Below are 25,520 nucleotides of genomic sequence, written 5' to 3' on the forward strand. Positions count from 1 at the left end.
ATCTTAGTGTTTCATACTCTTCCCACGAGATCGTGCACGGTGGCTATCGCGAAGTCCCAGCTTGATTGGCAGGAAGCGTCCCTGAGCCGATGTTAAGTGGAGGTCAAATTGATTGGTTCCCCCCGTGCTAGCTCGGGGCAATGGAGTGATCACCTCCTTGGGGTTGAGCATTATAAGGGGGAGGAGGCACTCCTTGTAGGTGAGCATCGGAGGTGATAAGGGGTGCTCCCTGTTGCTGAGAGCTCCGTGGTGGTAGGCATGTTTCGACGCCTTGAGAGAGAGTTTGTCGATGTCAACGGGTGTTTGCCATTCTTAAGTTGACTTTTTGTCTTGCATTTCCCACAGACGGCGCCAATTGTTGTCGTCAAAATACAACAATCTTTTTTTAATTGAGGATAGATGCAAGAGTCTCGGGAGTCGTGCCTTCACTGATGAGAATCTTGATAAGCAACTGGATCTAGTAGAGGTTCAGATCTGGTAATCCAATAGAGCTGATGGTCTGACAAGGCTGATGATCTGGTGGCCCAAGATGACCGAATGACCTGAGGCCGACGAGTGGCCTTGATGACCGAGTGACCTAAGGGCGACGAGTGGCCTTAATGATCGAGTGACCTGAGGGCGACGAGTGGCCTTGATGACCGAGTGACCTGAGGGCGACGAGTGGCCTACAAAACGAGAGCACCGTTAGGACGCGGGTGGGGGTCCCCGCGCAAACCCTCCGATGATTAAGTCAGATCTCAAGAAAATACGAAATAATGCTTCAATCACTCAAAATTGCGCACCTCGTGAAGAAAAGGGGAGCTTATATTTATAGCGGAGGGTGACGAAGGCCTCGCGATATTTTCGGCGAGAATCTCGTGGCCCATTCTGGGGATTTCGGAGCTCATTTGGCTGATGAGAGAGGGTCCACTCGGTTGAAACGAGTGGACTGCCAAAAAGTGGCAAATTCGGGGGTCACTGGGCATGACCAAGTGACCCCCCACTCGGTCATGCTCCCGAGTGGGACCTCTTAGCCTAACCAAGTGGACCCCACTCGGCTAGGTCGAGATGGGGCGAGTGGCCACTCGGCACAACCGAGTAGACCCCCACTCGGTTGTGCCGAGGAAGGGGTGGCCACTAGGCTAACCAAGTGGCCTCCACTTGGCTAACTGAGTGGCACCCCCACTTGGTTATGCCGAGTGGGTCTTCTTCGACCCCTTGCCTCTGCTTTTTCCCATCGAATTTAGGTCCACGCTTGATCGAATACCCATTTCACCTTCCTGGGTACATCATAACGTAAATAGATGTTCCATCAGGAATCACATCTAATGCCACAAGCTAAAAGCCTCTACCAGTCCCCACTCTTGGGTCAATAGAATAGGCTCATTCCCGCATTAGCCACCACGTTCACCCAGAACAGGCTTTTAGAGTAGGCTCGTTAGCCACCACGTTCATTTTCTCGAGATGGTACTGGATCACCCAACCACAACCCTTTAAAAACTCTATCCACCGTCGTTACCCTGCATTCGAATCCCTCTAAAGGAACAGGCACCTCAAGCAATTATGAAGACCTCAAACTTTTCACATAGCGCTGCCATAACACGCTCACTACTGCATCCATATCCACATCAACAAGGGCAGAGTTCAAGACAATCAAATCAGAGCCAATTGCTCATAATTTCTGGGGTGTACAACAATTTGCATACCAAGCCGAAGGTTAGGTCAATAACCAGAATAAAATTTCCCTTCCACAAAGGCCAAGTATGGTAACCACAATCCCTTTGCTTGCTATTATGGGAAAACATATTTCCTAAGCAAGCTCACAACACATCACATGCCCACATCGGGAAAATATACCACTCATAGTTACAACCAACCCCGACCCACGTATGACATTACCATTTCATCACCCCCTTTCCAAACCCCTGAATTCCCCAAGCCCACTCAGCACACGATGCAACACTTATACTCCTAGTACCGACACTTTTTCAAGCTCGAATTCTCTCGAGGAGAACAAGTCGGATATTGGTTCATAAATACAATCACAAACTCATATAAGTATGATTTGAACACCTCAATCATTAACTCACAAGGGTACAGGTGCGTTAATCCCAAATACCATCACCAGATACTCATAATAACATGATCTAGAGTAATCTTGTTACATCTTCCTTTCCACTCTTAATTACATTCCTTAAAGTCACAAACCATACTCAAAATTACAACTTCCTACTTAGCATCCATTCTTTTCCAAATTATAGGTTGATACATTTATCATCATACCTTAAATGATGTGAATGGGCTAACCGTTGATCTCATTACCCAAATATCCTCGAGATGGACATAAGAATTCCATGAACTAGACTTACCTCAATTCCGTAATTATTGATTCCAAAGTCCAAAATTCTTAGAATCCTCAAGATTCCCAAATGTATCATGTTCTGGCAAAATAGTTTTTTTTTTTTATACTGGATTTTGATAAACCATTTACAAAAAAATAACCACTAAACTCGGTTAGTCTCCCAAGGCTCCAAATTTATCAACCCTCTACAAAAAGTTGTAGATAAAGAATCATATATGGAAATGTCCCCAAAATCTAGTAAGTCATTCAAGATTTTCTAGCATAGGTTAATTTTGCCAAATAACTAGAATACTTACTCTTCCAAGTCCCGTCTTGTAAGATAATAGGCATCTCCCAAACGATTATTACCTAGAATCCTCGAGATTCCAAATTCATCAACTCCTACAAACTAACCATTGGTATGAGACTCTAATGAACCCTATATGGGAATACTTCCAAATACAATTAGTTTCCCAAGACCTCAAATCCGTCAATTTCCTACAAACAGTTGTTGATAAGAAATTCTAACAAACCATTTATGGAAATGTTTCCAAAAATCTCGTGCATTACCTAAGATTATAACATGGGGTCTTAGAAATACTTGTACTTCATCGTTTGCTTACTTACCCGTTGGACTAACCATAGTCGTCGGGAACAACCTCAAACGTCACGTAACCTATCCTGTCACCAAACAACTTAAAGGTTAGTAACAATGAACACCATCACCCTTATATTATAGACATCTCATATTGCTACTTTATCCTTTTAAATCCCAAAAGTAGCCCTATTACCTATCCTGAAATCCAAAAGTCTGCAAAAGTTAGTAACATCAAATATATCTCTTGAATCCCGAAATTTCTATAGGAAATAAGATAGTTCCCCAAGATCCTCAAATTAACATAGGGTCTTAATGACCTTAATTCCCTACATTCCTCAAGTTTCAAGAATTCTCATAAATAATTTGACTCAAAAAATAACCTCTTGAGATCCTTGAGACTTAGTTCCATCAAGTTTATGCAAAATATTAGTTAATCTTACCTCCCAACAATTCTTTGAAAATCAAATGATCAAACGATCTCCTTAGCACCCAATAAACCTTAAATAAACTTCCATATAAAGGATTCTATCTTCCTTTAATAATTTAATTAGTCTTTCCCAAGATTTATCAAATAACCAAATACTTACTTGCATCTTGCCCAACTTACGTACTTGTCAAATCTTGTTGTCCTTAACAGGGATAACCTCAAACAACGAGTAGCCTATCCTGTCATCAAAACTCGAAGATCAATAATAGGAAAACATCATACAATTCTATTTATGTTTACTCGCATTTATACACTTGAATAGACTCCTCATTTCACTATTTTGTCGATCCGAGCACATCTACATACAATCCTTTGTCTCGCAAAACCAAAAATAATTCTTCCTTGGTTTTTAATCTATACCTGCCATAGATCAAAACATCCTCAAAGTTAGTCAACTCAAATCTAATTCAAAACTGCAAAGCCACCACAACCCATAATATCCTCAAAATTAATCAATCACACTTAAATAAGAACCATATATTCTAGCTCTGATACCAACTGTAACGCCCCACTTTTCCAAATATGCAATAACTTGAAATATAATTAAGACATCATTTACGGGCGTTATGGAAACCCTTACCAACAGAAGCATTGGATTGAACCTGCAAGTTTAACCAGAGCTAAATAAAGGGGTTTGCACTAGATTTCCTTTACAAGTATAAGAAATGCATACAACTTTCAATAAATGCAAAAGACGCAACTCACTACTTGAACTTACAACTGCAACACATGCCCAAACTAGCGAATAAACCCTTATCATGGAAGCCTCCCTATATGACATTCAAAGTGCATCAATTGAGATATTGCCCATGCTCGTACATCAAAGCTACAATCCTTAGTACAACCATCAGACACTCACACACTTATTACAAGCTCGAGCATCCTTATTACAATACACTACTTGGATTACATAGGTACGTAATGAAATAAAAACCCGGATCTAGCCAAGCATCACCTCCTTGCCCACGTTTGAATTGGAACCTGCAACACTTGATACTTTTGATAAAGCTAGGACGTTGAATGTCCCAGGGGTATGAAACACCCAAGTTAGATAATTACATCTAAGTGAGTGACTCAGAAAAGGAAAGTACATGCGTGCAAATGTAATAATGCCATTATGAAATCCACCCCTGTGGTAGCAATGCCAGGGTGTTGCAATCACAATCGTGGTCATCATAGTCACCCCTTAGCTCACCGCAAGAGCACGAGTTCTTCCATGATGGCCCAATAACTAGCCACAGTCACCAACATAAACATGATATGACAAAGCAGAAAGAATATGCATAACCAAGGGAAAATATGACATGTAAACCACCAAGGCATGATATGCAATCCATCATGCATACAAGTGAAGAAAAAAATGCTCAAAGTGTCACAAAATATGCAAGAATCACTCACCTTGATCGTTTCCCTTCGATAGCACTGTTTATAGCCCGGTTTCGAGCACTAGGGTTGTTTCTGCAGAAATCACGGATTTCAATGAACAAAACCTTAAATATTTCTCCATGGGGATTGTAGATAATTAAATTATGAGAATTATGGTAAAAATTACAGGCCAAACAGAGGCCGGACGCACCCTCACGCGCCCCCGGAAGGGTGGTCATGCGCCTTCTCCTTCCTTATTACGGATTTTGCAACCTAAGATTAAAAATGCTATAACTTGCTCATTTTTTATCCGATTTGCTCTCCGTTTGAACCTACAGACTCCTCTTTTCGTGATCTACGACCCTATGGAAAGAAATTAGAATTACCTTTTCGAATTCCCTTCTGTTTTTGCAGCTTTCCGACCAGGTGTCTCTATCTTCCCTTCTTTGCTTTTTCTTTGGATTTCTTTCTTTCCTTGTTTTCTTTCTCACACTTTAGCTTCATGTGGCCTCTCCTCCTCCTCTTTATATAGCTTCTCAAATCCCAAATCTTCAAGATTTCTCTTAGCCCCTAAGTTACCTCATTTTCTACCCTAACAATCATTACATTCTTTGATTTTTCTCCTTCTTTGGTTCTATCTTCCAAAGCAAGCCTCCATTTCTTCCAATCCAAAGCCTCCAAATATACCCTCACATGGCCTTTAGGATAAACACTATTATCTTTTTCTTTTGTAAGCCAATCCTAGTCTTCCAAGTTAAGTCTTCCAAGTTATGTCATCTTAGACTTTTAGAGTAAAATCAATCATTACAACCATTCTTCCTTTCCAAGCTAACCTTACAACTTTCAAGCTAACCCATTCCAAGACTTTTGGTGTAAGATTAATTATTACAACCATAAGACTTTAAGACTTTAGGGAAAATTTCTCAAATCCAATCCCATCTCTCCAACTCATATCTTCTAGGATAAGGAATCATCATTGCAATCATTTCCTTTATTACGTTAATGCCCTGAGTCAAAATACCATTCATTTTGCTACTATAATTTCCATTACAACATCCAAGCTTTATATCAAATTCTAGGGTATTACATTACTTGTCACAATTTACCAAAACAAACTAACATGACGGATTGGGGCTTCATAGGCTCAAGGTCGAAAAAAAGGGTAAACACAAAATTTAACCCACAAAAAATTCAAACTCTAAATCTGAATTGATGCAAATCACCTAAACAATACCCACAAAACATCCAAATCGTGCACAAAAGATTCCTCAATTTTGTTTTAACTTAACAAAACCAAAACCAAAAAATTATTCAAAACAGATTAATCCAAGAAAAAACACACCCAAAATCAATCCAAACACCCAAACCAATTACCCAAAGCCCAAAATTATTACACTAAACTTTGACTAAGAACTAGGGGTGAGCACAACTTCGATTAAACCGAAGTAACTGAACTGAACCGATATTTTTTTCAAAATTATTGCACTAAGCTTTGACCAAGAACTAGAGGTGAGCATAACTTCGGCTAAACTGAAGTAACCGAATCGAACCGATATTTTTTTCAAAATTATTACACTAAACTTTGACCAAAAACTAGGGGTGAGCATAACTTCGGTTGGTTCGGCTATTTTTTTTCAAAATTTCGATTCGGTTAAATTTTTTGGAAAGTTCAATTTTCGGTGTTCAGTTTGATTTTTTGTTTGAAATAATCAAAATAACTGAATCGAACTAAAGTTACAAAAATGATGTCATTTTGGGTTTATTATAAAAGCAAAGTGAAAATATGCCACACAGTCACAAACACAGAAGAGAAGACCTAGATTAAAAGGCGGAAGGACAGAACTGATCCTTCCATTCGCTCAACCCTCACCTTTCTATCGTCTCCGACTCTCCGGCATGGAGGCACCAACACCCTCTCTGATGCTGACGTTAACGTCGCGGCACCTGAGGCAGAGACTCTTATGAAGGATCATGAACGAGGAAACAAAGCATGCAACGGAAGCGTTTTAAAATCAAAAAACGTTCCTCGTATTGATAAGAATCTAGGAGACTTACTTTTGCGGCGGATTACCGGACGGAATGGAGCGATGGGAGCTTCTTCGCGTTGTGGAGACGACGGCTGTCCTGCTAGCCTTCGGCTCCGTCGCATCAGAACTCAAATGCACCCTTTCGATCTTCCGGAGTATGACTCGAACTCGTGGCCTCTCTTCGGTGAAGAAGAATGAAAAACGACTTAGATGAAAAAACAACCAAAGAGAGATATATATAGGGAGAACCCTAGGGTTAAAACCCTAGTGGGCCAAACCCTAATGGGCCAAGATCATTTAATTAATATCTAACTGGGTTAGCCCAATTAATTAATTAAAAACCCTAATGAACTATTATTTTATTCTAGCCCAATGGACCATTCTGAATAAAATAATTCTCTCTCAATGTAATTCATCCAACAAGCCAAATGTATTAAAAAATACATGAGTTACATCGAGCTACCCCGGGGACCAAAAGACAAATTATTCACGGCTACTAAAATGACCAAAATATCCCTGCTACCTAGTAGCTATATTTTGTCATTCTAAGTGTTCCAACTATCACCATATGGTAACACTGACCCCACGAATAATTTTGCATATGCCATGTCTTTGACCTACTAGTGTAATGACGAAAATACCCCTCTGCGTAACACCCATCATTTAGAAAGGAATAATGTACTAACACCTTTCTAAATGACTTCTACCATCCTTAGATCACTAGTCCAATAATCCGTGACTACTCGAATGTACTTGCTTATCACTGGGAGCTACCCAGAAGCACACACTCTTAAGTCATGTTCCCAGGGCCCTGGATTATTCGATTATTCTTGGACAATCACAAGGGGGTGAATCACAGAAACTATCTTGTATTAGTCTGTCTTAGCTAATTAGAAACCATACTCCCAACTCAAAAGGATATTGATCTTTGATAGACCTCACCTACAATGAATCTAAGAATATAGCTTTAGGTTCACTAGACCACCAACTAATACTCAAGTATTAGAGTACTCGTCCACGTAGTAGCAGTGATAGACTAGCTCCATGATAATTAGTACTTTGTCATTAGCTTCTATCACAGGTCCACTCTACGCATTCCAAATGCGCTTGTACAATTAGAGTAAACGGACTGTTTACTGGCTAAGGCAAGCCATCCTCCATTAGGATCTATTGCACAATGATCTTATCATGATAGAATGCCCAGTTCTATCAAAAGATCAAGAGTTATATTTTCTTACTTATTAAGTACCCATGATTCATGCCTAACTGTAAAGAACGACCCATCACATGAATCACTTACTTAATAGCATGGACACCTTTCCAACAATTAAATGCAAATAATATATGTGCCATAAACTGAATAAAAGAAACATCATTACCATAAATTAAACAAAACGTGTCTTTAGGGCATACATTTCCAACATCTTACTCACCTGGAACTTCAAGATTGGACTGATATGGACACGAGATGCCAAGAGAGACCAAGACCGATAGAGAGAGAGACCCTTCGAGTCCATCGCCATCAATGTCACCTCCGCCTTCAATGCCTTTCCCTTTGCCATCACCAGTCGGCCACCCCTCACCTTTCTCTTTGCTGATCGTCATCCCCTTCGTCAGACCTAGACCAATGCCTTTCCCTTCGCCAATCGCCGTCCCTTCGTCTCCTTGTTTCTTCCTTTCTTTGTGCTTGGACGATCGACCCATACCAACGATGACCGATCGTCGACAGAGGTTAGTATTGACAATTAGGTTAGGGTTTTGTAAGATTTTTCAATTTTTTGACTTTCAATGAGATTAGTTTCTTGATGTATTTCTTCATTTGCATTATGCATTTTTTATTTGTATTTCCTTCGTTTGCACAAATGGATTTGTGTTCTCTCAACCTCTCGTTTGTATTTCCTTCAGATCTTTCTCACTGTAAATGGTTTTGCATTTTTCTGTATCAATGGATGTTGTTCTTGTATTTCATTTATGCAAATCTCATTTTTGTAAATTGGTTTGTTTCTATACCAATTTATGGTTTTGCACAATCGATTATCGATTATCGGTTTGATTAACTTAATTTAGATTTTGATTATTTCTGTTTTGGTTAGTTTGGTTAATTGGAATTAATTGACCGATTTGGTTTGATTATTACATACAGTTCAGTTCGATTTGATTAATATTTTTTAATCGATTGCACACCCCTATCAAAAACTAAGAATTGTCCTCTTCCACCCTCAAGCCCAGAATGCGTGACGTCATTTTTTGGAAAGCTCAACTCATGGTTCACAACTTCCTCCTTTAGGCGGCAATCGGCGACAAGCGAGTCAAAATAATCAGTGATATGGCTTTCTGATGGTGTGGACTAATGGCAATAATGCACGGTGACAGTGGTCTGGCTGCAATCATGATGATTTCCTTCCTTCTCAAATCTAATCGGTAGTGAGCAAACAATAGTGGTGGACCTTTCTCATGTAGTTGGCTGTGCAATGATCGTTGGCAAATCAACGACGGTGGTCGACGATCTGGTTGGTCGACAAGTCCTTCCTGCGGTGGCAGCTTCTTCCCTGCGGCGGCTGACGATCCAGTTGGTCAGCAAATCCTTTTCCACAAACCAGCAACAAGGAAACACGATGTTTTCGTGTTCTATACACCACCCTACAATATCTTTCCCCCGCCTTTTTTTTTATATATAATTTTCTCCAACAAACAATTTTTGGAAAAGGGCAATCTCACAACCAAATCCAATCAAGACTTTGATGCCACTTGTTAGGATCAATCGTGCAACTTGACAACAAAAACATAAATCAAATAAAAAAAATAACGATGCCCAAAATATTGATTTTTTTCCATTCAACCTCCAATGTTTATAATTCCTACATAAGAAAAGTTAGGGAAAGCAAATCAATTTTATGACTTTAGATAATTGATTGCACCACACATTGAGATTCTATTTATAGGTAACAAAGCTCGAGTTATGCTGGGATTAGAATTCTTTTAAACCTATCCTAATTCCCTAATTAGACTTCTTATGAAATTAGAATTAATGGGAGAAAAAAAAATTCTATAAAATTATCTCTAATTTAAACTAAAGAGATAAGAATACAATCACAAATAAAAAAGAATTTAAGAAATTATCTCAACAGATTAAAAGTTGAAAAGATGGTAGTAAGCAACACGACTAAGAAGTGGAAAGGACAGAGATTCTTTGGTGGAGGGGTTTTGGTTTAACCATCTCATTGCCATGCGACACTTGCTAGCTACTACTATTCCATATATTATTTTTATTTGAATGCAAGAACCAATAGTTTGTAGTTGGCGAAGTACTAATGTGCCCATGATAATTTGCCCGCTCTGCCACATGTGGGGCGCCGATTGGCCAAGGGAATTAGAGAGGATAATCTCAGTAGCATATAAGAGGATGGATGCCATCTGGCTGTTCTTGATTTGTCTATTTTGAAGAGGACCAGAATATTCACGTGGGGCGGGCAGCCCAAATGGCAAAACCTATAAGACAAGGAAATGGTCGTTCACAAAATCTCCTCTAATCCCTTCTCCACCAATTATCATCTATCTCTCACGTGGGACTGTTTGGCCCACCCCACCATCCCCCTATTTCCTCTCTTTTCCACGGTTATATATTCTGATCTTTCATCCTATTCATCATCATGAATTCATGATCCACGATCATATATATATATATATATATATAATTTTACACCTTCTAGCTCTTCTTCAACAACTTCCTTTAATCTCATCAATATATATCAGTTTCTTCGGTCTCATCAGTTTCTGCTATATATATATATCATATCTCGTTAAATTAAGATCAGAGATATATAGTATAAGCTTATATATATCATGGGAGACTCCTCTGCTAATTCATATATACATATGGTACGCACGTAATTGAAATAAAGTTGTTGTTGTTGTTGTTGTTGTTTCATTTTACTTATTTATTTTTTATGTTTGGCTGGCTATATTTGAACTTAAATATTCTTTTCTACTGTTATTTGTACATGTATATGTATATATGCAGGTGCAACACTTGATAGAGAAGTGCCTGATCTTCCACATGAGCAAAGAGGAGTGCATGGAAGTCCTATCCAAACATGCAAGTATTGAACCGGTCATCACTTCAACAGGTTCCGTTTCTTTTTTCTTTTGTTCTGTTTTTCTCCTATGGAAATTCATTTCGTTTCCAATCACATACTCATACTATTCATGCACATGCACAAACACTCAAGCTTCGTTTTGCTTGGAAACCTAATTACAAGCAAAGCTAGTAGGACAGTGAACGGAAGAAACTTGTACAGAAAGCAATTAAACTCAAATGGAGAAAACCCAACCACCAAATACAATCGTAGATGTATGTGTGTGTGTGTGTGTGTGTGTGTGTGCAAAGAGATGCCGTAGATCATGTTGTATAGTCTGGAAATCATGTTTCCATATTAGGCAAGCTAGCTAGCTAGCTACTTCAGCTGTCAACTAGCAAATTTTATCGAGGCAGTCTCAGATTTAGTTTCTTTTGTACAATAATTCTATCCGTTGGCATACGTACATGGTTCAAGTGCCTTAGCAAGACTAAGAAAGTTGGTCCATGCGGCCTGGGTTAAGATCAAACTAGCTATAAGACTGCAAGCACATATCTATATATATATATATATATATCTATGTATCCGATGCTTCTAATTAGACCAGAAAATTAATGAAGAAAACCTTAATTAGCTATTGGAATGACCTTTTGCTATGAAATTTTATGTGATCATGTTATTGATCAAATTCCCCATGCAGTATGGAACGAGTTAGAGAAAGAGAACAAAGAATTCTTCGAGGCCTACTCCCAATCTCAAACCAAAGAAGACAGGATGTCTGAGGCAGAAGCTAGCGAAATGATTCAGAGAATGATATCCGATCATTCATCAAAAGATTCGAAGGACACCTAAATGTCATGCTGCGTGAATATATTATAGCTAGAAAGAAGATCATATTTGGATTCAACTGGGCTCTCAATTTGTTTTGTAATAAGACATACGTATAGACATGCCTAGTACGATCCTAGTGGTCCTCACCTAGATGATCCAATGGCCAAATGATGATATGGTACTTGGACTAAGCTGTCCAACACCTGGAGAATCTTCCCGTTTCATCGTTATTTGCTGAGAAGTTTGGCTCTAGTGCTGTCTTGTAGCGTTTCATTGCTGAGGATCCAATGTGATGTACGGGCCCAATCGCAATATATATATAAATAAAAAGCATGAAAACGGGGAGTAGCTGTGTGTGTGTGTGTAAACGTCGCAGTCATGCACTTTTTTTTTTCTTGATGTTTTTTGGCCTGTAGAGGAGATGATAGGCAGATGTTTCGTATGGGTAAAACTGGAAGTTAAGAGAGAAAGTAAAGTTGTAAGGAATAAAATTGTTAGAAATTTACGATGATTAAAACTGTAAAGAGATTGAACTTATATATAATATGATGTGTTGGATATAGACTGCTATAAGAGAGTAGATATAAGGAATACATATGCATACAAACTCCTACATTGATCACAGTAAATAATTATTGTTGTTTGAATGCTGCAATAATATTTAAATGTCAAGAACTTATCTTCAAGCCGTTAAGACTATAAAAAATAAAATGATCAAAGAGTACAAGACATTCTTTGTATAAATATTTTGATATTTAAGTCAGATTCTTGAAAATGGTGATGAATTTGCAAAACCTTTGAATCAAAATTAGTACACCTTTCTAAATATAGGTTCACCTATTTATTGGGAGTTTAGACACTTGTGATAAGTATCCCTACATATATATATATATTGGGGTATGTTAGAAAAATTAAAGTCAAAAATTCAAAAAATCCAAGAAATACCCAAGAAAGCTGAAGACCCAGATGGCCTCAAAGAGTCTTTCGGGCAAGAGTCTCCAAAAGACTCTAAAGGGTTTTCGGGCCAACCATACCCCTAAGCTGATCAGACCCCCTAAGCACAAGACTCATTCGGAGTGTGTTCCGTCCCAAAGTCACCTAATGACTCCAAAATGTCTTCGAGAAAGCCAAGCCCTTAACACCACAAAAAAATTAATTTTTTGCGGTGGTTCTTTTGCGGTGGTTTTAAAAATCGCTGCAAAACATGGTGCTTTGCGGCGGTTTCGAAATCGCGGCAAAATATGGTTTTTGCGACGATTTTTTTAAAATTTTGCGGCAGTTTCATAAAATCGTCACAAAATTCAGTAAAACATTTAATTTTGCGACGGTTTTCAAAATACAGTCTCTAAATTTAAAAAATAATTAAATAATTAAAAAATTAAATTCAATTTCGCGGTGATTTTTGAGAAACCGTCGCTAAATTCAAAAAATTAATAATTCAAAATTACAAATAAAATAATATTTGCGGTGGTTTTCAAAAACCGTCGCAAAATTCATTAAAAAATTAAATTTATCAGTGGTTTTCGAAAAATTGTCGATAAATTCAAAAAATTATATAATTCAAAATTAAAATTAAATTAACATTTACGACGATTTTTATAAACCGTCGCAAAATTCATTAAAAAAATTAAATTTTACTTAAGAAAATAATTAAAAATTAAATTAATAAAAATAAATTTAAAATTGATTTAAATTAATAGCAAAATTCATTTAAAATTTAATTTTAAAAAATAAAAATAAATTTAACAAAATTTTAATAATTTTTAAAATATATATAAAATCTTCTTTTTTATTTTTAATCAATTAATTTATTTAATTTAACTCAATTAATTTATTTTTAATTTATTCCATTATTCTTTTAAAAAATAATCAGTCAATAAATGTTTTTAATATATATTAAAAAATATAAAATATAATTCTGAAAATTAATTGTTAGATTAGTATATAATATATATATTTGCATATATGTCAAGGGGTGCTTCGCAGATTAGGAGGTTCGCACGCGCGCGCGTACTTAAGATCTTGGTTCAAAACTTGGGGAGAAGAAGGTGCTGGGATTTAATTTCCAGCATCCCCACGTGGCGCGCAAGGCCAGCGCAAGCAATTAAATTTTTAATTTTAGCGACGGTTTTAAAACCACAGCTAAAATTAAAAAAATTAATTTTTTATTAATTTTCTCGACGGTTTTGAAACCGCCGTTAAAATTAAAAATTTATTTTTTTTTTATTAATTTTCTCGGCTATTTTGAAACCGTCGCTAAAATTAAATTTTTTTTTTTAAATTTTTTGTGGCAGTTTCAAAATTGCCGCTTGATTGATGATGAAAAATGCAAAATTTGTTATGTTCTTATTACCTCCTAATCTATTTGATCGACTTAAAATCTCCAGAATTGCTTGTTGCAGTCCAAAAGAAGGAAAAGAGATGAAAGAATGACTCATACTCTCCAAAGGCATGATTGAAAGAGGAATAAAAAGTCAAGAAATAAAGGTGTTCTAATAAAAGTCAAAGCCATTCGAATGAGTCTTCAAAGGTATTCAAATATCGAGCAAAACAGAAGAAAGCTGCTGTAACGCCCCGCTCCCACTTACGGGTGTTACTCGTGAACAATTACCCGAATTGTCCACCTGCCCGGTCTTTGATGAAGGGTGGACCATGTTTCAAGAAGAAACGCCCTAGGTGGGAACTAGGCTCGTCCTTCCCTTCCCTTAAACCCCAGGATTTACTAGCAAAATTGGGCTTCAAACCACACCGCGTTTGGTTAAAAAGAAACCTCGCGAAGACGCTCAATCATCATTTTCTCATTTGAATTCAATTCTTTTCTGACCAAGAATTTTATCGGGCTCCAAAAATCACCATTTAAACCAAACCATTGATGGATCACCAATTTTGGAGAAAAACTCATCATTTTCAAATTTTCGGCATTAATCTCCAAAATGCCCTAAAATTCCCTTTATTTTGAAAATTCCTCTGGGGCCCAAATTCAATTAAGAAATGCCCCAAAATTTCCCAAAATTTCAAATTTTTTTAAAAGAATTTGGCCAGCGGGGCCCGCTGGCACGCCTGGGGCCCCACTGGGCGCTGGCCGCGCATGCCCCCGCGCGCGCGGCTGCACACCTGCCCACGCGCGACCGCCTGCTCGCACGCGCGATCGCGGCAGCCCGCGCGCGTGCGGCCGCCCATGCGGCCCTGCCCGCGCGCAGGCTGCAGCCTACTACTGCTGATTCAAAAAAAAAACCCTTTTTTTTTTTTTTTTTCTCTTGGGCTTCCCAACCCAATTTTTCCAGAATTTAAATTAAATAAATAAAATTCACTTTCTTTTCATTTTAGCCTCTTTCTTTCAAGATTAAGGCTTAAACCATGCTCTTTGAATATTTCACAACATACACCAAATTTTTCCTTCCATTTCACACATGAGCCTTACACATCCTATTGTCGCTCACATAACAACCTCCAAATAAATCTCACACATGATTAAATACAACAAATGGCTCTCCTAGCCATAAAGTCACAATTAAAATAACCATATGCCTAGGCTTCTTTAAGCCTTAACCTTACAACAAAAATAAATGTAATATACTCCAAGAGCTTCCAATCACAAGCTTGCAACTTTCCCTTTTCTCTTGCCATTAAAACCTACAAGGGGAGGATAAAACCTCATGAGCTCAAAAGCTCAGTAAGGGTGCATATGCAAAGTAAATACAAGCATAACAAATTTATGTAATGGCAAATGTGTACTACCCGGTATTACATGGTGTTGAAATAAATAATTTTTGGATTATTTTGTCAGGACCTCGGGTGGTCAGGAAAGCCAAGGGTCAATCTCGAGAAATTAATTAATAAACTTTGTCGAATTGGCGGCTGGGAGTGCCTCGGGACTTGGATGTACAGGGAAGAAGGCAAGAGATTGACGAGCGTCTCAAGATGAGATTAATGACGCTGGAAGCAGTCCGATCGGGAATAATTTTCGGAATAAATTCTATATAAGCCCGAATGGGTGCCAATATCAAATAGGCGGAGGGGACCTCCTAGAAGCTAAGGGGACCCTAGGGGTGGTTCGATTTTCTGAGTAAGGCAACCCTTAAGCGTTTTCGGGTCAAATTAAGGTCCCATGCAGGCGCAGGGACAAAATTGGCTTTATCGAGTAAAAGTCAAATTATTAATTTTGGAGAATTAATGTTTTAGTGGCTTGTGGGAAATTAATTAAAATCTTGGGAGGGTCCAAGTGTAATTATAAAATCCCCTAAGTGCAATTATCAATTTTCTTAAGTGGAATTAGGGAATAATTGAGGGATTCATGTGTGAATTATATATAAATATATATATATACATATATGGACGTGTGCAGGCGAGGAAGCTTCCTTGAAGCTTCATGAGTCCTCTACCATTTGAAATGGCCGAACAGATGAGAGTGGGGTTAGAGAAGAAATGAGAGAGAGCATTGAGAGAGAGATCGAGGCCGCGAGGGTGGCTGGCCGATGATCGAGCAGCAAGCAACGATTAAAAAGCAGGGGCGCTGCAGGTAGCGGATGGCTGGAAGAGGAAGCCAATGTGATGGCTGCCATGGCCGATGTGAGGCGGAGCAGAGGCAGACCAGCGAGGGAGCGGATGAGCTCGGGAGAGAGCCTTGCCGAGTGTATGTGAGCTTGTGCGAGAGAGAGTGTGTGAGAGAAAAGCTAAATGGCAACCGGTCATGGCAGTCGCTGCCATGGCCAACACTTAAAGCAGCGGTCGTGGCCGAGACAGGGGTAGCCATGGCGCGCTCAGCGGTAGGTGGTGCTGCCAGGAGGAAGAGGGCGGCCAGTAATGGAAGCAGTAGCAGCTCGAGGGCGGCCAATGGCAGTCGACGCTACTACCAGACGTCGCCCATGGTGGCTGGAAGCGACCGAGTAGCAGGAGCTGCTGTGCGCGGCGGTGCTGTGTGCAGGTCGGAGGCGCTCGCGGGGGGAGCCGTGGCTACTCGCAGCGGGAGGCGGCGTTGTCGGCCAATAGCAGCGGCCGGCGAAGCAAGGCAGCAGCTGGAGGAGGCCGCCATGCGTGAGGAAGAAGAAGGGAGACGCGCGCAGAGGAGAGGCGCGGAGAAGAAGATGAACAGGGGAGAAAAGAAAAGAAAAGAAAAGAAAAGAAAAATATGGAAAATGGGAGAAATAGCCAAAAATTCCAGAAAAATTAGGGAAAGTTTTGGAAATAAGTTTGGGGCCCGAGGAACGTGCTGGAAGCCGAGAATGAGGTTTGGGCGCAAGATTTGCGGCCAAAGAAGCAATGCCGGATGAGCTTTTTCTCGATATCTTCTCCAAAATTAATTGAGGTAAATTGAGTTAATTCTTCCTTAACTAATTTCATTAAATGAGATAATGAATTGTGTAGTATTGGTTGGATAAAACCCTGTGTTGGGGTTATTTGAAATCTTGTTGATGGATGATTTTGGCGATGTGCGGCGTAGTTGAGGGCATTGGTTAAATGCCGGATGTTAATGGAGTTGGGGTTTTGTGTGTTTTGCATCTAGGTTTGACCGGGGAGGCAGTGATCCTAGAGGAACTAAAGGTTCGGGCTGGAGTTCGTGCCGAGGCGGAGTTGAGGCTTCGAGCCAGGTAAGGGATGGCCCCATGTGGAGGTGGCCTTGCAAGTTGGTAAATATGTTTGATAATATTTTTATGTTGTATTGGCACGTAGTGGTTATATCTTGTGTGATGCAAGACCTAGTGGACCTATGGCCATATGGAGGACTAGTGAGGTGGGGGCTGATAGGTTGATGCCTCAAACCTTAGTGGGTTGTGAGGATGAATGGACCTAGCCTCATTTGCATGCATTTGGCATACATAAACATGATTATATTCATATTTACATGCATTGCACCCTTACTGAGTCTTTATGACTCATGAGGTTTTACCTCATGTGTAGATGTAGCAAGTCCAGATGCAAGCAGGGACGGTGCTAGGAGGCTGTTGTGGCAATTAGCTTGTTGCCTGAGATGTGTTGTTGTGAAATCTCTTGTAATTTTTATATGTATTCATGTAATTGAATGTAAACGATATTGAGCACTAGATGTATTTAATTGTTGAAATCATCGTAGTGTGATAAATGATTGTGAGATTGTTCGTGGTATATGGCTTAGTTGGAGAAGCCGAGTTTCGGACCGAGTAAGATTAGCAAGGTATGTTCTCATAAATCCCCAATACTCAGCGAAATATTTGTTATGCTAGCCTTGTGCCTGGGTCACCTCTGGCTTGCTATGGGGCGAGCTGAAGAGAGGTGAAGCTCACTCGGGTTTCGGGTCTCGGTCCGCTGAGTTTTTCCTTGTTTGTGTTGAGACCAATTCTTGAGTGGAGCGAAGGGATGGACGAAGCCTAGTTCCCACCTAGGGCGTTTCCTGTTGAAACATAGTCCACCCCTTCAGTTGCGGTTCGTCGGGTGAGTAATCCGATCGATTATTTACCGGTAGCGCCCGTAAGTGGGAGCGGGTCGTTACAAAATGCATGCAAGCATGGTTAGGTTATTCCATCCTCACAACCCAACATGGTTTGAGGCATCAACCTACCACTTTTCCCCACCCCCATGGCCATAGGTCTTATGTACAATAAAACATGCAAAGAGATACATACAAATTTATGCAACCTACTTACAATGCAATGCAAGGCCTCCACCACTTGGGGCCATCCCTTACCTTAACAATCTTCTCTTTGAAGCTTTAAATCTTCTTCTCAAGAGAGCTTCCCCATCCTCTTCTCCCATCTAGGATGACATTAAAACAAAAACTCACTTTCCTTGCATATAAGAACACTAAGTAGAGAAGAGAAGAATGGAACTTACCTTGATTTGATCTTCATTTCTTCTCCATTCTTTCATTTTCTCCCTTTCTTCTTCTTGGAAGACAACTCTTCCTTCCTCTCATTTTCTTTCTCTCTTTGAAATGGCAAAACTTGAGACAAGGGCTTACTTTCCCTTTAAATACTACTCTTATCTTGAAATCTCAATTTCAAGACTTGATCTTAGCCCTTGATTTCCATTTGCTTTTTGAAAGAAAATCCCAACCACACAAGAAAGCACAATCCATGTGCTTTGGTCTTGATTACTCTCATCCATTGGATTTTATTCACTTTATAAGAGAAGATCTCAACCTTAAAATTAAAGCACAATCCAAGTGCCTTTGAAAGATTTAATCTCAACCACTCATCTCTTAAAATTTGGCAATCCATGCCATTTCTTCTCTTTGAATCCTCACCTTTGGATTCATTCTACTTCTCAAGAATGCATCTAAGCCCTTAGATCACTTGCATTTTTCATTTATTTCTCATTTACTTAAATGAGACTATTTTACATGAGAGACCACTTGAAAGACATAATACTTTCTTTTTCATTTAAATAAATCCCACAATTTTCCAAGCATTAATGGGTGACCATTTTCCCATTTTTCATTAGATTTATTTAAATCTCATATTTTCCAAGGCATTAATGGTGACCATTTACCATTTTCTTTTGGATTTACTTTAATCCATATAATTATGCCTCTCATTAAATGCTTACAAGACCAATTATCATATCTTTTGCATTTAATTAATTCCTTCTCCAACTCATAAATCCACATATATAGTTTCTCTTAAATTTCCAAGATTATGCCAAGTGTCACTCTAAGACACAAACTTGGCTTCTAATTCTTGATTTTGGTCATCCATGTGGCATTACCACATTAATTCACCAACTTAGGAAAAATATAATTATTCTCCCCAAATAAATTAATATCCACCATTTTCCCTATTTTCCATAATTAATTTCCTTTATGGAATCACTCCAAATCACCAAAATTCTCATTTCATGAATTATTAATCCCATATCTCCACATAAACACAAATTTGGGATTTAATTCACTTACTCACCTAATTCCACATAGGAATTATTTCTAATTTTCCAAAATACCCTTTTTATTGGATTTTTCTATCCAATTTACCAAAATACCATTCTCATGGGCATTCTCAATCTCAAGGATCATCACTTCCTCAAGGGCATTTTTGAAAGTTTACTTACTTCCTTTCCTGTTCTCTTAACACCGGTTACACCGGGTGTTACAGCTGCTCAAACATTCGAATAAATCATTCAGACATTCGAATATGCAAGATATCGGGTATGTATTCGGATAAGTTTGGCCTAATTCGAATAAGAAGTAACAAAACTCAAGATCTCCAGATAAGATTGTGCATATTCGAATAAAAGCCAAGTCATTCGAATGAGCCGAGCACGAGAAGAAATTCGGATAAGCACATCGTTTGGAAGCAGTGAAGATATATTCGAATAAAAGCCAAGTCATTCGAATGAAGTTGAAGAAGAAAGGAAATCTATTCGAATGAAGGCTGAGTAATTCGAATAAGAAGCAACCCAAGGAATTCCATATTCGAATACTTCCCTGGTCATCCGAATGCAATGAAGAAGTCAAGAGAAAAATTAGAAATTCATTCGAATAAAAGTACTGTTGCATTCGAATGACCGAGAAAATCGCCGTGTAAGGAACAGTAAAGCATGAAATTCATTCGAATAGGACTAAAATTCATTCGAATGACCCGATTAGCCAAAAGAAACTCAGTACGCATTCGAATATCTCTGCTAGTATATTCGAATGAGCATCCGAACAAAAAATTCTGACATGCGCAAATACACGCGATGGCTCTAAGGTAAATTTAACCAACTTTTTGAACAACTTTTGAACAAATGGTCCCCACTTCCATGCGCCATAAGCTTAAAAAGGGACCAACATTCTTTGGAATCAAAGGTTGGAGAGAGCAGAGGATACTAAGAAAAACAACACAAAAAAAGACGAAGATCATTGGAAAGTAGAGAGTTTTTTTTTTCCTTTTGTTTGTTTCTCTCGCTTTTGTTCTTGTCTGTATTTCTTTCTTTGCGAATACCACTTCAGTTACTCTAGTTGTTCTTGCTAATTCTGAGCTTTGTATTACAAGTCCATCTTAATTTCTGTTTCAAGTTGTAATTCGTTTCAGTAATCAATACAGCAGTAGTTTACCAAATTCTTATCTGTTGTCTCAATTTATTTTCTTTACGAATCTCATATTCATCTGTAGAGATTAGTATTAGTCGTGCACTTCCTATGAAGATGTGTGGCTAATTCGATTCTTGGGTTAAGGCAAAGATGGTGCCCAAAGCCATTGATGAATCAATATAGCAGAACTCCATATGTCAAAGTAACCAAAGCAAAAGCAGTTTGGGAAATGTTATTAACGAAAACCTCAGGCTTGGATTGGTTCGTACGCCTAACTTAGAGTCTCCATGCCATGTATGGGGGCTGCTTGACCTGGAAACGTTCTCATACCCAAGCCCCGAGCGATTATTTTGTCAAAACGTTATTTATACACTGATTTATGATAGCTGCTTACCATAGAGTCTCCATGCCATGTATGGAGGTTGTTTGAACAAAGAGTTATCATCATCTCAGTAGTACATTTAACGGTTGAAAACCCGAGCTATGTGAGCTGCTAGTTACATCACAGAAAGCTATATGGTGAATCAGTTGGGTTTGGCACCAGATTTGTCTTGACCCAAGACGTCTCCATTTCCAGATTACAGTTATATCACATTTAGTTTGATCTCATTTTATTATTCCATTAATCAAAAGAACTGGTGTGGTTATCTCCTTCCATGAGTAATCTCCCTGTGAGTTGACCCGGTCTTGCCCGGAAAAATTACATATAAATTTTCTGCTACAATCACACTCGTGCACTGGGGAGTCTAAACGCCTCATCCTATCTGTGAACATAATTAGTTGCTAAATCAGCTGAATTAGTGAAAGAAAAATACGAAAAGTGATAAATGCAGGGTGAGCGATGCAGCAAATTTGGGCGCCGTTGCCGGGGAGATTAAGGTAAGCCAAATAATCATCCCTAGTCCTTTTTTTCTTTTACTTCTGTTCTTTAATTTCCCTTCTCTGTCAGTTTGGTCTGGTGTATGAGACTTAGATCCGGTAGAGTGGTTGAACAAGTGTTACATTCAGAAAGTACTCCATCTGATTTTGAGTTTTCATTGCCACACTTATTTATGGCTCAACCAAACAACATGTCTGAACATGGGAGTGACCATGGTGATCCTGATCCTGTTGATCAGGAATTGATTAGACCTCTTAGAGAGTACCTTCACCCTCCAAGGCAGACAACACCCTCGTGTATCATCCTTCCCATAAATCACCATAGGTTCAATTTCAAACCTGGCACAATCCAATTGTTGCCCACATTCCATGGTATGGATTCTGAAAATCCATATACTCATATGAAAGAATTCGAGGAAGTATGTAGCACTTGCATGGACCATACAGTAAACGAGGATGTTGTAAGGTTAAAACTTTTCCCATTCTCACTGAAAGATAAGGCAAAAATGTGGTTAGGCACTCTCCTACCTAGATCTATAGGAACCTGGAGAGAAATGCAAGCAACTTTCTTAAAAAAATATTTTCCTGCCAATAGAACCGCTACTCTTCAAAGACAAATCATGAACTTTGCCTGTAAATCGAGTGAAAATTTTGCCCAAGCGTGGGATAGATTCAAAGATCTTCTCCACACTTGTCCGCACCACGCCTTTGAGCAATGGCGAGTGGTCAGTTTCTTTTATGACTCACTCACGCCCCAATTAAAAATGTTAGTTTCTACAATGTGTAATGTTAGTTTCTACAATGTGTAATGGAGAATTCTATGAGAAAACTCCAGAAGCAGCTTTTCACTTCTTTGACACATTGGCTAAAAATACAAGAAATTGGGAAGTTGGCCCAACATCTTCATTTGATCTAAGGGAAAATCCACAACAAAGAGGTAGATACCAGTTGAATGAGAATGATGATCTAAATGCAAGACTAACTGCCTTAACAAAAAAAGTTGAAAACATGGAGCCCAAAAAGGTACAATCTGTTAAACAAGTAGAAGTGAAATGTGCTGTGTGTTTAACAATGGATCATGCAACTGAAGAATGCCCTACTCTACCTGCTTTCAAGGAGGTATTGTATGGGCAGACTAATAACAATAATTCACACAATTTTGAGGGAAGACAGAATCAAAATCAAAGTGGAACCTATTACGGGAACAATCAAAACTACAATTCATACCATCCCAATAATAGGAATCACCCCAATTTTTCATGGAGACATGATTCTGGAAGTCATTCTCAAAACTCCTTCCCTACACATCAACAATCCTTCCAACAAAATCAAGGTTCTTCATCCAATACTTACCAACCTCATCACAGGAGATCTTTGGAAGATACCTTGCATCAGTTCATTCAAAATCAAACAGGCATCAACAATCAGGTTGCCCAGCTTACAAAGAATCAAGAGCAAACAAATAGAGCCGTGGAGGATATGAGAAGCCAGATAACAAAGTTAACCCAAACACTAAGTGTGAGAGAACCTGGAAGATTCCCTTCTCAAACCAACCCTAACCCAGTTAGGCAAACAAATCAGGTGGAATCTTCTAGTGGTGAAAGTAATGCACATGAACAAGTCCAATCTGTGACTATCCTAAGAAGTGGAAAGGTGATTGAAAAACCAAATGATCTTAGGATAAGCCAAACTGTTGTTGAGGAAGAGAAAGCAGAAGGACAGGAGCCAACCTTAGAGAAAAATGAAAACAATGAAAAAGAAAAAAACAAGCAAAAACAAAAAGAAGATGGAAAAGGTAAGGACATTGAAAGAGAAAGTCAATATCATCCTAAACCTCCCTTTCCTCAAAGATTGAGTGTTACAAAAAAGCAACAACAAAATGCTGACATATATGAGGTGTTTAAACAAGTAAGGATCAATATTCCACTCTTGGATGCGATCTAACTAACACGCTCATATGCGAAATTCCTAAAAGATCTTTGCACTGTAAAGAGAAAAGTGAACGTGCATGGAAAAGCATTTCTGACTGAGCAAGTGAGCTCCATTTTGCAATTTAAGACTCCTCCCAAATACAAGGACCCAGGCTGTCCAACCATCTCATGCATAATAGGAAGCTAGAAGGTTGATCAGGCACTCTTAGATTTAGGAGCAAGTGTCAACCTATTGCCTTATAGTGTCTATCAACAGTTGGGTTTGGGAGAACTTAAGCCTACCAGAGTCACTCTGCAACTGGTAGACAGATCAATCAAAGTTCCTAGGGGTATTGTGGAAGATGTCTTAGTTCAGGTGGATAAATTCTACTTCCCAGTAGACTTCATAGTTCTAGACACTCAACTCCATCATGGTCCACAACCACCTGTTCCTGTCATCTTGGGGAGACCATTCCTAGCAACTTCCAATGCAATCATTAACTGTAGGAATGGAGTTTTGAAACTGTCGTTTGGAAACATGACTGTGGAGATGAATATTTTCAGAATTTCCAAACAACAGTACACTGAAAGTGAGATAGAAGAGGTAGATTTGATTCAAACTCTGTCTGAAGAGTATTTTGAGAAAGAATTTGTCACTCAAACTGTGAAAGGAGATAATCGTTTGGAGGATATCAGAAAGGAAAGTGAGATGCCCTTGACTCAATGGATTCCTAAGCTAAAGCCTGTAGAACCGTTGAACAAACCATCAACCTCTGTGAGTTATCCACCCATTCCTGAAAAGAAGCCACTGCCATTTGAGTTGAAGTATACCTTTCTAGGAGAAGCAGAGACATACCCAGTAGTCATTTCTTCCAGCCTAAGTACCCAACAAGAAGTGCAGTTGATGAAAGTACTGAGAGCACACAAGAAGGCTTTAGGATGGACCATATCAGACTTGCATGGAATTAGCCCTCTAATTTGCACCCATAGGATCTTCTTAGAAGAAAATTCAAAACCAGTGAGGCAAATACAGAGAAGGCTGAATCCTAATATGAAAGAAGTGCTCAAATTACTGGATGCAGGTATTATTTATCCAATATCTGATTCAAAATGGGTTAGTCCAACTCAGGTCGTTCCTAAATGGTCTGGAGTTACTGTGGTGAAAAATGAGAAGAATGAGTTAGTCCCGATCCGCCTCCAAACAGGTTGGCGTGTGTGCATAGACTATAGAAAACTCAACTCCATGACCAGAAAGGACCATTTTCCTCTCCCGTTTCTGGACCAAACACTTGAAAGGATAGCAGGTCAAGCATTCTACTGTTTTTTGGATGGATATTCAGGATATAATCAGATTGACGTAGCACTGGAAGATCAAGAGAAAACAACCTTCACCTGCCCTTTTGGGACATTTGCATATAAACGTATGCCATTTGGATTATGTAATGCTCCTGCCACCTTTCAAAGGTGTATGATGAGTATCTTTAGTGAAATGGATGAACATATTGTAGAGGTGTTTATGGATGACTTCTCTGTCTATGGAAGTAGCTTTGACTTGTGTTTAAAAAATCTGGAGAAAGTTTTGATTCGTTGTGAGGAGACTCACCTTGTGCTCAATTGGGAAAAATGCCACTTCATGGTTAACTAAGGCATTGTCTTAGGACACATAGTCTCATCTAGGGGTCTAGAAGTGGACAAGGCCAAAGTTGAAGCCATTCAGAAGCTTCCAGCCCCTAGAAATGTCAAGGACATTAGATCTTTTCTTGGTCACGCTGGCTTTTATAGGAAATTTATTGCCTCATTTAGCACAGTAGAAAGACCCTTGTGTTGTCTGTTGTCTCAGGACGTTCCATTCGAGTGGACCCTAAATTGTCAAAGTGCCTTTGAGAAGCTGAAACATGCACTTATCACTGCACCCATCATACATCCTCCTGACTGGACTTTACCTTTCGAACTAATGTGTGATGCGAGTGATTATGCCATAGGGGTTGTGTTAGGACAGAGCAAAGAGAAGAAGCCCCATGTCATTTACTATGCTAGCAGAACC

At 39.1% G+C, this 25,520-nt stretch overlaps 1 protein-coding gene and 1 pseudogene across 1 annotated transcript; both read left to right on the plus strand.

Annotated features, from left to right (window-relative positions):
• The first annotated feature begins 10,438 nt into the window (after positions 1–10,438).
• LOC127800070 (uncharacterized) lies at positions 10,439–12,072 on the plus strand. Its single transcript, XM_052334477.1, has 3 exons — positions 10,439–10,676; positions 10,819–10,924; positions 11,574–12,072. The coding sequence occupies exons 1-3, from the start codon at positions 10,641–10,643 to the stop codon at positions 11,723–11,725; spliced, it is 294 nt and encodes a 97-aa protein (XP_052190437.1). The 5' UTR covers positions 10,439–10,640; the 3' UTR covers positions 11,726–12,072.
• Positions 12,073–24,527: 12,455 nt separating this feature from the next.
• Positions 24,528–25,520, plus strand: part of LOC127799764 (uncharacterized) — an 87,937-nt pseudogene continuing 86,944 nt past the window's right edge.

This window comes from Diospyros lotus, chromosome 4, assembly GCF_014633365.1.
Source record: "Diospyros lotus cultivar Yz01 chromosome 4, ASM1463336v1, whole genome shotgun sequence".
NCBI classification, from domain to species: Eukaryota; Viridiplantae; Streptophyta; class Magnoliopsida; order Ericales; family Ebenaceae; genus Diospyros; species Diospyros lotus.